Here is a 17,952-nt window from a genome sequence, read left to right as displayed (position 1 = left end):
CAGACATTTTTAGCTGCTTGTAATTTATGTTAGCAGAGAGGAGTTCTGTGAAGCCAGTACATGTGTAATTCCCGTCAAGTATAACTAAGCACCGCTACATACGATGGTGTTTGACTGCACCCATGTCTGTTAGACGAGAGTTAGTGGAGGTACAGGCAAGAGGTCTGAGTGGTTAGAAAAAGTGCTGGAAAAGGAGAAGGACAAGAGAATGATATCAGAAACCCCCGGAGGGTCCTCTTTGCCAGGGATTTGGACAATGTCCAAAAGCAGATTGCAGGACGGGCTCATTGCCAAACCACATTGAAGATGCTCGTGCTCACAAAAAAGTGTACACACACGCATGAACCCATCAGAAAACTTACTGCTGAAAGATGGGGCGGTAAAAATATAAATTTCATTGTCCAATGTCCTCTTGTAGAAGCTGGATTCGTAGGTTTCAGGATTCTCAGTCCACTCTTCTCCATTACTGAAAATAATAATACACAGTCCATTACAGGGATAAAACAGAACAAATGTGTTTGATCTCTCTGATGAATTTAATTTTGGATAGCCAAATGGAAGTCATCAGGATATGACCCAATGAATTTAATATTCGGTGAAGCAATGGTCCAGTAAAAGCAATAACTGATTGTTTCATGTTTTATAGTTAGGAGGAATATGCCTTCATCTTCAAATGGAATTCTCTAGCCTGACAAAGTGAATCCCCCACACATATATACGGATGAAAGTAGCAGAAAGACACTGTATGTAAAGTAGTGTTATTTGGCTGTAGGATACATGGATATGACCCGTGTCCTGTCTGGTCAGGAAATCTGTCAGAGGTTAATTAAATGTGTCAAGCCATCAATGTTCTGGACAAGTAAAAGCAGCCAAAAAGTGCTGTCAAAATAAAGGTGCTCAAAGCCAGAAATAACTCAATCTGGTGATGAAAAACAAAACTAACATGGAAATGGCAAATCTTGCAGTTGAAGGCTGCTTGAGGCTGAGTCCACAAGGTCATCACTCCCATAGACCTTATAATCTTCAACTTCACAGCAGAAACAAACATGTTTACAGCCTAGTAGAGAAAAATGAACAGAAAGTGCTCTGTATAGCCACTTTCCATGTTCATTATAACTGTTTAGTGAGTGAATTTTTATATAACTCATTGGTTTTAAGCCACAAAGTTATGAATATTTAGGTATGTGGTTCCATTGAATGACAGCAATTTTGTGATGTCCTCAAAAAAAAATGTAACACATTTCATGATTGCATCATGAAGTTATACATTAAATTACTTTTCGTGACACCATCCCAAAACGTGGCCTGAGATCAGGTTGCTCCACTGTTTGGCCTTTCTCAGCAATTTATATTAAAGGTGATAGGTGATATATTAAAGGTGCTTGTGTGAACCATCTTATAAGACTGTGTTCCAGTATTTCCACTGAGTCAAAATTTTTTTGTTATTTAATTTGCTGACATGATGTTAGCACCAAATAGCAGGTTTGGAGAGCTTGGTGAGGTAATCTCCATGGTTACTGACATAAAATACCTGCCATAATTTTCAACACACGGACCTCAGCCACGCGTTATGAAAACCACCACCCAGTCTGCAAATATATGCCTTAATAAAACCCATAAACAAAGGTTAGCCTGTTAACTTTAGCTTGTTTAGTAAGTCCAAGATGGGGAGCATGTTTGTGCTTTATCCCACCCAGGATAAACACTGCTGGAATTTGCCGTTTGGTATGCTTATGTATTTTGAGTCAAGGATGAGCGCTGCAAAAACAGAAAGTTGATAGGACTAATATTTTTGAAGAAATTATGGATATTAGCTAACAGTGAACAATGGACGTTGTGCTGCAATGCACCATGGGAACTTTGGGTTTTAAATGCTGTTATTGTGGTTCATGTTAGTTTTAACAGCGTTGTTAGTGTTATTGATTTTATTGCATTTTTGTAGTTCAGTTGGTTTAATTGGCTGGTTGGTTAGTCTTGTGTTGCTGTTACCAGTGGTGGGCACAGATAACCAAAAAATTAACTTTGATAACAGATAATCAGATAACTGAAAAGTTATCTTTGATAAAGATAAAATGATAAACCACCCAAAAATGTATCGGAAGTTACAGATAACCGATAAATTCCAGCATTGTCTCTGGTATAGTTGCAACTACTAACATGTTGATTTTGAGCTTTAAGAGAATTTTGAGAGCTTTTTGAGAATTTTTTTAGAGCGCACCGAGTTTCAGGTTAATCGCGCGTCCTGCATCGTTTAGTATACATGGAGTAACGAGTTGCGTTTAACATCTCACGACCACCTCCTGATCACCGATCGTATGTTCAGATGAAAATCAAACCTGTTTGATATTCTTGTGCCTGTGCAAACACCGCAGAGCTGTCTTATAATGTTTTTTTTTGTTACTTTGATGTCTCCCATCGAGTGTCTTTGTAAATTACATTTGAAAAAAAAGCTTCTGTTTACATTTACGTCGCGTCCGACGTGGTTTTTGAACGTACAATGTGTGTGAGAACATAAATCGGGCACTCTGAAGTCTTACACCATGCGGTTCTGTGGTACAGTGTCTGCTTAGTGTCTGAGCACTGCCATAAACACTACTGGCCAGTAGATGGCAGTAGAGACCTTGAAAACTTGCCAAAACAAAATTCCAGATAATCTGTGTTGCTACTTGCTATATTTAAGATGCATGGAATTTAATAAAAGCAAACACAAAAACAACGTCTATAAACCCAGAGAATATATTCACAAGAGTTTTAGGCACTAGAGTTTAATGCTGTTGTCCTGATCAGAGTGTCTCAAATGCATTCTCCTGTCATGAATGTACTGAGATTACCATACTGAGATTACCCTATCCTACACATAATGCACTGCTGGGCACAGCATGTGCTCACTAAAACCTTAAAAATTAGCGCATTACTTTAAAACTAAAACATATATCTGATATTTTCACTTTATAAAACTTCAGAAGTGATGTTAATTTAAATAACTTGTCCGAATTTGTTTGGTTAAAATTTGAACCATAAGTTAAAATGTATGCCTCTGGATGACTTGGGTGATATTGGCCGCATGTCAGTATGGTGTTAAAAGAAATGTTTCTTTTTTTTTTTTGGTAACCGGTTCTCCTTTGTCTGCAGAGGATAGAGTGGTTTCTTATAGAAACAGCTCTCGATTGTTTGCAGAGGGTAAAACTGCACACGTGTTCACCTTTGTTTACCAAGTTAACGGTCTAAAAATTATCGGCCAAAAATTCATTGTAAGATAATTAGTCCGATAATGGTTTTCAAAGTTATCTGAAAAGATAATCTGATAATGAAAACTTTGTTCGATAATTATCGGTTATTGGAAGTGTGCCCACCACTGGCTGTTACCATCAGTGGGAAGTGTAGTGTGTTTGTCTTCCACCACTGTCTCTGTATGTGAGTGTGTAAAAATAAAAGCACTTGCTTGGAGGAGAATGCAGAAAAGATAAAAAGCTCTGGCTCTGTTTTTGTTCTTCTGTGCAGCTCCCCACAATGTGTTTAAAGTACAGTGGCATCTGGATGTGAAGGATGAACGCTGCAAAAATGAAACATTGATAGGACTAATATTTTTGGAGAAACTACAGATATTAGCTAACAACTGAAAAATGGACTTCATGCTGCAATGCACCATGGAGGTTTAGGGTTTTAAATGTTATTGTGGTTCATGTTAGTTTAAACAGTGTTATTGATTCATTGTATTTTTGTAGTTCAATTGGTTTAGTCAGTTTAGTTAAGTGTCATGTTGCTGTTACCATGAGTAAGAAGTGTAGTGCCTTTGATGTCTTCTGCCACAGTCTGTAAGTGGGTGTGTATAAATAAAAGCACTTGCTTGGGGCAGAATGCGGAATACACAAAAAGCTCTGTTTTCGTTCTCCCATACAGCTCACCACAATATATTTAAAGTGAAGTGACGTCTGAATAAGAATCGAGGGAGTAACTTTGATTTTGATATTGGTGGGGACACAAAAGTGCTCCAAGACAAAGATTTTTTTTTTTTTTTTGCATTACCAATCATAAGTTCATGTCATGCAGATGTTATAGGTCAACGAGCCATCCCAATGGTTAGGGAGTTGTTCTTTCAATCACAGGCTTGCAGGCTCAAATCCCAACCTTACCTCTCTTTACACCTCCATCCATGACTGGAGTGACCTTGAGCAAAGCAACTACCCCAACATTTCTCCAGCTATACATTTAAATTGAATTCGAGGATGGATATTTAACACGAAGTACTGCAATGACCCTATCTGCTAGTTCGTTCGTGAATAGGGATGGGTATTGATAAGATTTTGTCTATCGATGCCATTATCAATTCTGCTTATTGATCCGATTCCTTATCGATTCCCTTATCGATACCTCGTGAATTTTGTACTAAAAGTAGGCTTTACAGGTTTTCTATATATTTCATTGAGTCTTAAAGTAAATAAATATGAAATTGGTCACTGTATCCTTGATCTCTGGACATAAATTAAAAATAAACAAAATGGTGTTTCGCCAGAGAGCCGCACAGCATTTGGAGCTGTGTGAACAGAACGGAGGACGATTCTCGTTTCTTTCTCGCAACAAGACAGGAGTCCCAGTTAGTAACTTTATTCCACACAAAAGTGACTCATGATTGACATATTCAGGGATGAAAGTGCCAAAAAACAAAAAAAGCTGAAACCCAAAATTAATCCCAAACACCACCTGCACGAAAATGAATTCTAGAAGCTGTGAAATGCAATCTGGGTCTATTCCAGACAATAAACTGCAGTGAGTGCAGCATCCATTTAGTGAGAAAAAAACCCAACTTTCCTTATTAAAATTCATTCCAGTAGTATTCTGCTCTTACTAGGATGCAGCAGTTTTCTAGCTTGGCAGATAGTTCTGGAGGAAATCACTGAAGAAATTAACACATTGAAAATATGGTTTGACCGAAACAAACTGTCATTAAACTTAAATAAGACAGGGATGAAATGGAGGTGTAAGAGTCATTAGGTGTTCATAGGAAACAATTATTTCTGTATGTATGTATGTATGTTCATTGTTAGTTGCTTTTATATTTTCTGTTGTTTCTATTCAGGTTCTTTTTGTCTCTTTCTCTAAAACTGTATATAATAAGTATATATTGTATATAATAATCATTAGATTATCAATATACACTCAACAAAATATAAACGCAACACTTTTGGTTTGCTCCCATTTTGTATGAGATGAACTCAAAGATCTAAAACTTTTTCCACATACACAATATCACCATTTCCCTCAAATATTGCTCACAAACCAGTCTAAATCTGTGACAGTGAGCACTTCTCCTTTGCTGAGATAATCCATCCCACCTCACAGGTGTGCCATATCAAGATGCTGATTAGACACCATGATTAGTGCATAGGTGTGCCTTAGACTGCCCACAATAAAAGGCCACTCTGAAAGGTGCAGTTTTATCACACAGCACAATGCCACAGATGTCGAAAGATTTGAGGGAGCGTGCAATTGGCATGCTGACAGCAGGAATGTCAACCAGAGCTGTTGCTCGTGTATTGATTGTTCATTTCTCTACCATAAGCCGTCTCCAAAGGCGTTTCAGAGAATTTGGCAGTACATCCAACCAGTCTCACAACCGCAGACCACGTGTAACCACACCAGCCCAGAACCTCCACATCCAGCATGTTCACCTCCAAGATCGTCTGAGGCCAGCCACTCGGACAGCTGCTGAAACAATCGGTTTGCATAACCAAAGAATTTCTGCACAAACTGTCAGAAACCGTCTCAGGGAAGCTCATCTGCATGCTCGTCGTCCTCATCGTGGTCTCGACCTGACTCCAGTTCGTCGTCGTAACCGACTTGAGTGGGCAAATGCTCACATTCACTGGCATTTGGCACGCTGGAGAGGTGTTCTCTTCACGGATGAATCCCGGTTCACACTGTTCAGGGCAGATGGCAGACAGCGTGTGTGGCATCGTGTGGGTGAGCGGTTTTCTGATATCAATGTTGTGGATCGAGTGGCCCATGGTGGTGGTGGGGTTATGGTATGGGCAGGCGTCTGTTATGGACGAAGAACACAGGTGCATTTTATTGATGGCATTTTGAATGCACAGAGATACCGTGACGAGATCCTGAGGCCCATTGTTGTGCCATACATCCAAGAACATCACCTCATGTTGCAGCAGGATAATGCACGGCCCCATGTTACAAGGATCTGTACACAATTCTTCATGTCCCCCATTGAGCATGTGTGGGATGCTCTGGACCGGTGTATACGACAGTGTGTACCAGTTCCTGCCAATATCCAGCAACTTCGCACAGCCATTGAAGAGGAGTGGACCAACATTCCACAGGCCACAATTCACAACCTGATCAACTCAATGCGAAGGAGATGTGTTGCACTGCATGAGGCAAATGGTGGTCACACCAGATACTGACTGGTATCCCCCCCAATAAAACAAACTGCACCTTTCAGAGTGGCCTTTTATTGTGGGCAGTCTAAGGCACACCTGTGCACTAATCATGGTGTCTAATCAGCATCTTGATATGGCACACCTGTGAGGTGGGATGGATTATCTCAGCAAAGGAGAAGTGCTCACTATCACAGATTTGGACTGGTTTGTAAACAATATTTGAGGGAAATGGTGATATTGTGTATGTGGAAAAAGTTTTAGATCTTTGAGTTCATCTCATACAAAATGGGAGCAAAACCAAAAGTGTTGCGTTTATATTTTTGTTGAGTGTATAAACAAAAATAAATTTAAAAAATATTACAATTTGAAAACAAATGCACCCGAACGTGATGACACCTGCAACTGCTTAATGCTAACTTTTAACATTGAAAATGCTATAGACATGCTAACGCGTTAGCATCACTCCAGTTTTTAAGTTATAAAATACATCTATCAACTGTTTCAGAAGACCATAACAGGTTGGTTTAACATAAAAAAGGTAAATGATTCTCACAGATGTATGCTCTTTAGGGTTTTAGCAGGGGAAAATTAAGCGAAAGAAAGAATAAACAAAGCAATCGAAGCACTGTTTCAATCTGTGAACCACTGCTTCGATTGGTTCAAGGTTCAAAGCAAAGCCACACTGCAGAAAAGTTGATTACGGACCCGCTGCAGGGTCTGTAATCAATGTAGAGAAATGATCATTTTCCTGACAAACAACCCCCAAAATAACGGCGACTCTGAAGGACCGATAACAGAATCGTTAAGCAAAAAGCTTATTAATGTCGGTGGATCGAATCATTTCTTAACGATACCCGAAAGGAACCGGTTCTCGATACCCATCCCTATTCGTGAATGAATCGATTCCCGTTTGTCTGTCTGTTATTGTGTCCGCCCGCGCAGTCTTTTAATAAGTTCCCTGCAACTGTGCAGTAGCCTAGCTGAAGGGGGCTTCGAGCAGTGGCATACATTTAACCCTTTATGTGCCATAATAATGGAGGACAGCGGTTTTATTGGTCGTGATTACACAGTAGGGGGCTGAATATTGGTAGGGACATGACCCTAGTGTCCCTACCCAAAATTACGCCCTAGATAAGAATAGTGTGTGTATATGATTACAAGAACCTAAACAATTTACAAACACATTAAGACAGTAAATTAACATAAAAAAATGTATGTAATTAACAGAAAATAAATGGGTTTAGTTCTTTGTCTAAAAACAGTTGAGGTATAAGGTTCTAAAAACATTCTGGACTCACACACTAGTCCAACGCATAGAAACTTTGCATAATTTCTTCCCACCCTTGAAAAATATGTGTACATATATTATCTATGCCTAAAACTAAAAGTGAAACTGAGAAGAGAGAGGAGAGAATTACCTTCTGGGATAGACTCTTGTGATTCCTCCATCTGTAGCTACAAACCTGGCCACTATCCCATCCCTGAAAAGATCAGAAACAGTGAAACATCTAAGTTCATCAAGCAGCAGGACACTGAAAACATGCATGTGTGTGACAATGAGACGGCCTCGCCGTGAGGCCAAACTGCAGAAATGACACAAATGCTTTATGCTCAGTTGACTCTAATAGTCATAATGTTGAACTTAAAGTCTGTAGCAAGTGTGTGTTAAGATTATTTCAGACAAGTGGGCATGGCATGAAAGGAAACGTGCTGATGTAATTGTTAATTTTCCCCATAAAAAGCCTGTCTTTGCACCACTTAATATGATTAAGTGTGATATGCTTGTTGCATTTTGCTTTCATCATTTTTCATGAGTTAGACTTTATTAAATCACTCACAACTGCACAATGGCAGTACAAATCAGTACAATACACATGCATTGTGTTTGGTTTTTTTTTTTTAACATGTTTAGTTTTTACTTTTAGTCCAGGAAAAAAATAATTTTAATCGTGGTTAAATGCTCCATGAATTGATTATATGTGACAATGCACTCACACTGTTTGTTCGTTCCACAGTTTAACCAGGTCAGCTGTCAGCCCAGCATCCAGTATCAATCGACTCACCAGGAACGCATTACCTATTGATTATACCATACAAGATACATTTTACCATGGTCATTACTTTGCAATTTCAATACTATCTGTAGACCCCAAATAGTTGTTGTCATTGAATCATGCAATTATTTTTATCTGTCATTTTGGTTTGCAAGACACTCAGCCACCTGGGTTGCACAAATGAGTGCATCCTGAATGTCAGAATAAAGCCCAGATCAATGAGCAGAGTTAGGTCAGGAAAAGCTTCTGGCGACCCAAGAAAGACTGCTGATTGAAGCAGATTTCAACGGGCAAGTTGGTGAATGGGATAGAGATAATGAGGAGGTGATGGGTAGAAACGGTGTCAAGGAGAGGAATGTGGAAGGACAGATGGTAGATTTTGCAAAAAGGATGGAAATTACTGTGGTAAATATGCATTTTAAGAAGGAGGAGGAAGAAGTAGGCAGACAGCATCAGATCAAGGTTTGTAGCATGATTGTGGAAGTGAAGAAGATGTAAATGGACACTGAACTTAGGCTCAGAAGGTGAAAGTTGAAGGAAGAGGTTTGTCATGTTCGAGGAGGAGGTGAGGTATCTAGTGGGTGGAGGTGAAGAGATGCTGGACAACTACTGCATAAGTGGTGAGGAGGATAAGCCAGGAAAAGCTACTGGGTATGACATCTAGACAGCAAAAGGAAGACAAGGAGACTTGGTGGTGGAATTTGTAAGCACAAGAAAGTATACGGAGGAAAAAGTTGGTGACAAAGAATGGGGATAATCAGAGCGATGAAGGAAATGGACAGGTGTACAAATATGGCATATTTTGAGGAGAGATCAACTGAAAGTTACTGAAAAAATGCATAGAAAGCTGTGCTTGAAGTTCAACAAGAGAAAGGGGGAAAAATGACTTCCACCGATTGGCCAGAAAGAGGCATACTGGAAACGATGAGGTTAAGATGATAAAGCATGCAGAAGGAAATGTGCTGACAAGTGAGAAGAGTGGAATGAGAAGGTGGAGGGAGTATTTTGAGGAGCTGATGAATGAAGAAATTGAGAGATTGAGAGGGAGTGAAGCCTGGATAATGTGGAGACAATGACTCAGGAAGTGTGTCAAAGAGTGTAGTGAGGACAGCTATGAAGAGTGGAAAGCCATTTATTCCAGCTAACACACCAGTGGAGGCATGGAGATGTTTAGGAGAGAAGGCAGTAGAGCTTTTAACCACATTGTTTGATACAATCTTGGGAAGTGAGAGGATACCTGAGGAGAGAAGTAGAGTGGTGCCAATTCATCAGAATAAGGGTAATGTGCAGATCTGTACTAACCACAAAGGCATGAAGTTGATTATCCGTACCCTGTAGTGCGTATGTGAAAAAGTAGTGCATGCTAGTCTGAGAAGAGAGGTGAAGATCTGTGAGCAACAGTATGGTTTCATGCTTACATAGAGTACAACAGGTGCACGTTTTACTTTGAGAATGCTGATGTGCTAGAAGTGTAGAGAAGGTCAGGAATTGCAGACTAACTGTTTGAGCAGAAAGCATAAAAAGAGAAAATGTCTGTGCACGTTATTTGTTACCTAGTTTGCACAAAAACAGTGATGAAGCCTTGAATGTCATTTTAAAAAAAATGAAATAATGAAAAATTCTGTCCTCATCAATAAAACTGCTTCTAACAGCTAGTAGATACTGCATCCAGTAGGCTAAAGTAGTGAATTTTAAAGTTGTTTTTTTTTTTTGTTTTTTGTTTTTTTAAAAAAGCACATTCAAGTCATATTTTTGTTGACTTGTCAGGGTTTTTTTTTATTTTTTAAACATTTCCTGGTTATTTGTGTCCTCCGTTCCTAGTTCCAAAGTCAGTCTGTTCATTTATTCCTTAAACAATGATGTTAAGGTTCATTAAGCTAACTTTCATTCATTGTTACTTCTTACACCCTTGAAGCAGCTAGTATTATTTCTCGTTCATTGGGGCGCTCTGCTATTGATTCAGGTTACTATTCTGTCATGTTCCATAAACACCTGTCATGAAACGCTACAGCAGGCAATGAACACGGAGTCGAATATTTTATTTCATGGAGTACACGAATGGTTTGCCAGAGCACTGAGAAAAAAAAAAAAAACTGATTCAAATGTCTCAGTTGATTTAGTGTTGATGAAAACACTATTAATTAGAAGCACACTAAGAGAATGCATGCCTTTGCTATGGATAGACAATCATCAGATCCCATAAACTCACCCTTGATTGTGACTGCGAATCCTTAATCCTGACCACTTTTCTGTTTCTGATTATTGCTCTGTAATCTTGATCCTCATATCTATTACTGATAACTCATCTTTGAGCATTGTCTTTAATCCTTGTCTTACATCTTTGATCTTATATGTACTATACCTGTTTACCCCAATCAAGGGTCACAGGGGCACTGGAACCTGTCCCAGCAGTCAAAGGGCAAGAGGCGGGGTACACCCTGGACAGGACATCAGTCTGTCTGTCGCAGGGCCACATATAGTCAATCACATTCACACTTGGCGCACACACACTTACAGCCAATTTCGAGTCACTGATTCACCTAACCTGCATGTCTGAGCCGGAGCACCCAGAGGGAAGACACGTGAACATGGGGAGAACTTGCAAACTCCACACAGAAAGGAACAGGCAGAAAGTGATCCCAGGACCTTCTTGTTGTGAGGCAGCAGTGCTGATCACAAAACCACCATGCTGCCCATTGAGCCTGATCACTGAACTAGGTTCAATGATCAAAGGAAATGTCTACCCCTTGATCTGTATTCACACCAAAATGTAACCACTTTTTCCTCAACTGCAGGCCTCTGCCTGTCTCCCCATGGAGGCATCTGATCCTGTCTTTTTGAGATGCAGTATCTTTCTGACAAACAAACAAAACACACATACAGCAACAAAACAACCTGACTGAGGAAGGTAATAAATGGATGGCCAGATGGGCAAATCTTTGGAAGGTAAGACAGATGTTTTAATTCACTTAAAATGACAGAGAATTGTTTACTTGTAAACAATATACACTATTATACAATTTTGGTGGCAGTTGACACAATAGCACCAGAAGCACTTGACTCCAGATAGGTGTGATAGGTGTCACTAGGGGCAATGCATACTGATCAGTGTTGGATCTTCATCTTCATGACTACAGTGAGCAAGATAGAAACTTTTGTGTGTTGTTTGTTCTCATATTTGAATAGTGTCCCTAGACTGCAGTGCTCTCCTTTTGGATTTTGTCTTGCATTTCTGTCCATAGCCCTGCTCCCTCCAATCTTGTGCCTGTGATAAAGATGACCATGTAGCTCATCTTTGGTCTTCAAGGCTACATGTGTCCATGATTTGGCTTCCAGTAGATGGGTTTTGATGCCAGCTTCTCACTCCTACAGCAGTGCACAATAAATCTCAGGCATTTAATGTTAGATGCCATGGGAACATATGGATGCCATGGGCAGTGCTGTGAATTCACATATTTGTCACCTTATGCATAATATTTATCACAGGGCAAAGCATTTTCTGATGAATAGGAGAAAGAAAGTCTAGAAGGGCTTTCCCTCAGCCTTTTCAGCTCTTCTCTTCAACACTGCATTGACTATAATTGTGTGTGGGGAAAAAATACAAACTCAGACTCAAAGAAGGAATAATCTAAAGGGTAGATAAAATGCTAGTGAGAATTCATCCTGCTGTTTGAAAAATTGACAATCACTTTGGCTTAAATTATAACCACCACCTTAGTTTTTGACATTTCTGATACTCAGAACCTCTGGATCTTTCTGATCTTCTCATGTCTTATTACATGCATTTACACTTAAATTATGTTTTTAACATTTCCAGGGACAAAGATACAAAAAAAGAGTGAAATGGAAGCCATTTTGGACGCCATCTTGAATTTTGGGGAAAACAAAACAAAACAAAACAAATTTTAAAGTATGTGTTTCTACACTTTATTTCTCTGCACCTATCCAGAAAACTTTAGCTCGTTCTACAAATTTTCCACTTTTTAACACTAAAACTCTTAGGCAATATGTGGCAACATGCAGAAAAAGTGAGGATCCCAGATCTGACCTCACATCATTAATAGGAGTTATATATTTCTACTTCAAGGTTTCCACTAATGAACTCTGTTTTTAAACAGACCTGTTCCAGTGGCTCTGACTCCACTGAGTGGAGTAACACTGGACAATCTCAGTGTGATTATGATTAATTGTGTGACAGTGAAGTTAAGAGCTGAAAAAAGCAGGTGTGCTTAGCCAAAATCTTTCCTCGGCTAAACAAAGCAAAAAAAGAGCATGAAGTGACCTTCTGGCACCTCAAGCATCCAGCAGTGCAACATGTTTTTTCTCGACCCTGTGTGATAGTCAGACAACAGGAAGCTTCAGAAGAAAAATGATGTCAAGGTAGTGCAGAAGTAAAGCATTTTTTTTTTTTAGAGCAGATGAGACATGGATTTCAAAGTGAAACTCATGCAACTTGTATTAATATACACGGATTATTTTTCACGAACCTGCGTGCAGATATATTGTATAATCGGCAGCAAGAAAACAATAAAGCATGTGACTCAAGTTTGACTTCATCCATTAGCTGGGTAATGCAAGCCATACCAAGGGTGAGATCCATTACACGGTGACAAATCAAACGCAAGTCATCATGCAGCATGACAAGATCAGAGTTCTAGGAAACTCAGTCGATCACAGTGATGTCACCCTGCACCAACCGTCAAAACGCCAGAGAGGAAAAATCCACTGTAACCGCAAAGCATTCCATCCAACGTCTAGTAATAAAATACATTGCTTTAATGGCATCTGAGGTTCGACACAGAAGAAACTGATGTCACCATCTAGTGTGACTCACATGCATCTGGAGTGTTCCTGTCAATGTACTGGTTGAAGTCGAGGAGAAACTGAGTGTTGTTCGATGATAACTTGAGCTCTTTGCAGTACTCCCTGTACAAACAATACAGATTTTTCAATTTCAGTCACTTATTCGATCATCTCTAAAAGCAAATTGTTGAACCGCGTTAGGATCCCTTACCTAGGTGCGATGAAGGTGTGACCGAACTCATCAAAGCTCTCCAGCTGCATGGTTTCCATAGCTTTTAGAAAACACAAAACACATTTTTTAGGATGATAACTTATTGGGTTTAAAGTATTCCCAGATCTATTTTCTTAGCATGTTACAGCAGGTATTTACATGTATGAGCTGAATTGCTCAAATAATGGAAATGCATGTTGAAGCTTGTAATATGTGACAAAAACATACACTGAGCAAAGCATTCAACACAACAATCTGATGTAAACGTTATAAAAGTTATGAACTTACACAACCAACAGTGACCTCCAGTGGCCGCTAAGACCCTGCAACCTGTCTTCATTATATTTGACATGTTAAATATGCCAACATGGCCCAGCGTAGGCTGTTTACTGGTCTTTACCTCTGACAGACGATAAAATTTCAGAGCTGAGTAGGCCATAGTTTTAAAGGAGTTAATTACGGAATTTTGCAGACCTACTCATTCATTCACTCACTGGCTTCATTAACGCCAAACAATTTTTACACCTTGACACATTTTATTGCAAGTTTCTGCAAGTAGGCATTATTGTTGCATAGTTGCTTATCATATTTAGAGCCTGATTTACTCAAAGTTTGCATGTGTTAAAATGTGTGCAAACACCATGGCATTGGCAAAAAAAAACACCTGCATACTGATATACTTGCATATGAATATGCAAAACAGCACACATTGTCCATTTAGCATTATCTGCCTTATTGAATATGAAATTTGTTGTTTGTCCACCCAAATGCACAAAATGTGAGAGGAAACATGCAAATAGGTGAGATTTGAAGACGCAACATGATTTATCAAGGTCAAAAGGAAACTTAGCAGGTGCTGATTGTGTCTGTGTGTTGCACTTTTGAAACCTTGGCATTAACTTTTTGTGTCTGACAAACTGCTCTTCCAGCAGCAGAGGCTGCCACCTCCTCGAATACAGAATTACAATTAAAAAAAATTAATTGTAAATGTCAGCAATATTTGCTTTACAATAATGTTTTACTTCATAGTTGTTTCTTTAAGAATAAATGTCTTCATACATAAAAAGTGGAAACTAGTTCTGTGTTTTTCTGCACTGAGCACAAAGTACATTTTGGTTTGAGTTGTGGTCATTATTGCCATTGATGTGTCACACAACTAAACACACACAGAAACACATCTCAGAATGTGTGTGAGATGATGCACAGTTGTGTGCGTGTGTGCACTCTGGGTGCACAGCTTTCTGTGCGTTCCACCAGCAGAACACAGCGTAATGATTAGCCAGTTCACTTAAATACTCTGGATGAAACCATAATTCAGTGCCTTAAATAGGACACAGTTGTTTTTAAATTGCAAGTGTGTGAACACGCTCATTTACTCATATGTGGCAGGAACAAAAGGTGCACACTTGCAAGTGGCTGTTCCACCTTCATTTTGTGCTCAGGGCCGTTAACATGCAAAATAGTGCTGTTTGCATCACGTTACCTTCTGATATCAATTGCACAATTAGGCTCACAAAACAGCCTCCACAACAAGATGCAAAAGTGTGGATTACCTGTAATATTTAGCACTTATGCTGCATTTACACATAGGCAGGACACGTTACGAATGTCATATTTGCGTCATTCTCGGCACATTCTTGAGATTCTTAATCTGATTTAATGCATCTGAATAGGTTTCTTAATAATGCGTGTTGGTGCGTGATATTCCTGATTTTTGTGGAGCATGTTTTTGGCTGTCAAAAAATCTATGAATGTCATACACCACCCTCATTTTGCCTCATGTTGTGGAGGTCGCAACTGAGCGTGTTCTGTCTTGATTAGTGGTGATCCTTAATAGAGTGTGACAGCGTTCTTCTCTGACGTGTGCACCCTGCTGCACCGCATTCAGTTTCATTGCTGCAGTATGCTGAAGAATGACAGTGATGCCAAGTCGGCAAAACGTCTTGTTCCAGTGCTCCTCAGCACACTCCTGCAGGTGTTCCACGTGCTGCTGCTGTGCCTGATGTTTGGGAAAACGAGCGAGACGAGCCACGTGGATTCTGAGGAACAAACTGGACAGATCTAAATTGTTCAGCAGCTGATGGTAGGATGAATATGGATGTGTGTGTGGAGACAATTCGCCTCATTCACAATGCTGTTGCGCGTAACAGCACGGAACATTATTCTTGACCGTGCGTAATCGTTTCGGATAATTCACCAGCAACATGTGCCATTAATCGCAATGTGTGGTAACAGGTTGCAGCAGTTTCTGAGGACACCTGACACCTCTGCCTCAAATCATCACATTTGTGATCAGCGGCCAAGAATGTATACTTCGTGGCATTTGTGACTTGTCGTCGTTATGTGTAAACGCAGCATAAATATCTGGGATCTTAGTAAATCAGGCCTTTGTAGTCCAGCAGATAGGCAATTAATTGTGCATTTTGTGATAAATGCATTAAATTTCATACACATATAGCCAAAGGTATTCCAAATAAAACGGAATATGGGGCAATTGTGAATTTCCAATAGGTCACCCATGGCAAGCAAATTTCAAAATGAAAAGTGCTCCTATCATATTAGAAATTATACTGCATTGTTTGTCTGATCATTACAATTCCAAAAAGGTATAGTTTGGTCTATCTATGACTGAAAATTATGACGTTATGGGTAAAAACAGGAAAAGAAAAACAGTGACAAAGGTCAATTTCAGTTTGTACAGGAGTCAAAAAGTTGCTCCAATTTTTTTTTTTTTTTTTTTTTTTTAAAGTGACATAAAAGTTAATATGAGTGAAGCGTTGCACAGCGGTGCGAAGCTCACTCATGGTACAGGGCGTCCTAAACAGGAAGTGCCAATTTTCAAATCCACAGTAAAACAGGAAATGTTCAAATTTGAAACACTTCCTGGATTGACAGACGAGATCCCATGGAATCTTGTGGGAACTCAGTGGCAAGCTCACACTAAAACAGGAAGTGCCAATTTCAGTCACAGTGAAAAAGTAAATGTTCAAATGTCAAACACTTCCTGGCACGGGTGGAGCTAGAGCGGAAGCCGGGGTTTTACTGGACTCTCCTGAAATCTGATTGGACACAGATGATTGACATGTTACGGCACCACACATCTGGTTGAAAGAGCTGCATTTTCAAATCAGTGAGTCACACTGACTGCTAGGTTCCTCCTGTCCAGTAGTCTGTGCTGTGTACTACAAAAAGTTCTAATCACACCAAACTTATAATGGTGAGTAAATGACCGTATTTTATGTCAGAAATGAGGTCCAGGTAGTTAAAAGCAGCATTTCTCCTTTAATTCAGGCTGCCTTATACACATGTTTAAGCTAACAAACAGCAGCTGGTTCATGCTTATTAGTGCAGCAGATAACTGAAACAGTCCTTCAAATGGTGAGGCATACAAGCCTCAAATTCAGCACAAATACCATAACATTCAGTCAGAGAGTTCAAACTGTACCTTTTTTGGAATCTTTATGATCAGGCAAATAATGTGGTGTAGTTTTCTATATGACTGGAGCATATTTTAATTTAGACCAGGGGTGGGCAACTTGTTCCAGAAAGGGTCAAGAGGGTGCAGGTTTTCTTTGCAGCTACTGATTTCACTAGGTGATTTCACTGATTAATTGATTCCGTCTGCTCAAAGTGATATTAATCAGTGAAATCACCTGGTGGAGTCAGTGGCTGCAAAGAAAACCTGCACCCCCTTGGCCCTTTCTGAAACAAGTTGCCCACCCCTGATTTAGACCCCTGTGTAATTCTTCAATTGACCCCTACCTGGCTGCCTACTGAAAATTCAAGTGGTCAATCAGTTTTTTTTTAAGAGTTCATGTCTATGGATTATTTGTGCCATATTTGATGCTTGTATCACCATTTGCAGGATTCCACTCTAAATATTCACTTATTTGCTGCACTATATATGAGATGTAAGATGCTGCTCCTCAGTGTTTCTCAGTTGCCCTCAAAAGTATTGGAACACTTGGTATTTCACACATTTTAATTTGTTTATTCCATTTCAAATACATTTTTTTTTCCTAAAATTGTCTTCCTTAACTCAAAATGAAAGCAAATCTCTCCAACTTGATATAAATTAATAAAATATAAAATCCAGCTTCCTGATGAAGTGGTGTAGAGGAGGATTTTCTTAAAGAAGACCTGAAAGTTCAGCTACAATTTGCCAGAAATTACATTTGAGATGAAAGCCTAGATTTGATGTTTTGGAAAGAAACTTTGAACTTTTGTATTTCTTAATAATTTATGTAAATAAAGTCCAAGACATGTTCAGTGACTTGGAAATGTTCACGTTTCCATCCCTTGACTTGTCTAAAGAAAACTGGCAATACAACTGATTATTATTTACAGCTATTATCAAGTTTTAGAGATTTTGAGTTTGAGGAAGATAATTTTATAAATTTAAATTCTTTATTTTATTTATTTATTTATTTTGTATTTCTTGTATTTAAAATGGCATAAACAAATTAAAATGTGTGAAATTCCAAGGTGTTCC

General features: G+C 39.2%; 1 protein-coding gene across 1 annotated transcript in view; it reads right to left on the bottom strand.

Annotated features, from left to right (window-relative positions):
* LOC117514925 (voltage-dependent calcium channel subunit alpha-2/delta-1) overlaps positions 1–17,952 on the bottom strand; it is a 301,141-nt gene that overhangs the window by 30,752 nt on the left and 252,437 nt on the right. Inside the window, 5 exon segments of the mRNA XM_034175496.1 lie at positions 363–466; positions 7,811–7,873; positions 8,388–8,469; positions 13,281–13,372; positions 13,461–13,521. Coding sequence (XP_034031387.1) covers positions 363–466; positions 7,811–7,873; positions 8,388–8,469; positions 13,281–13,372; positions 13,461–13,521 — 402 coding nt within the window.

Source organism: Thalassophryne amazonica, chromosome 8 (assembly GCF_902500255.1).
Source record: "Thalassophryne amazonica chromosome 8, fThaAma1.1, whole genome shotgun sequence".
Lineage (NCBI taxonomy): Eukaryota > Metazoa > Chordata > Actinopteri > Batrachoidiformes > Batrachoididae > Thalassophryne > Thalassophryne amazonica.
The sequence above is the reverse complement of the archived record's forward strand: the minus strand, read 5'-3'. Positions and strand labels throughout refer to the sequence as shown.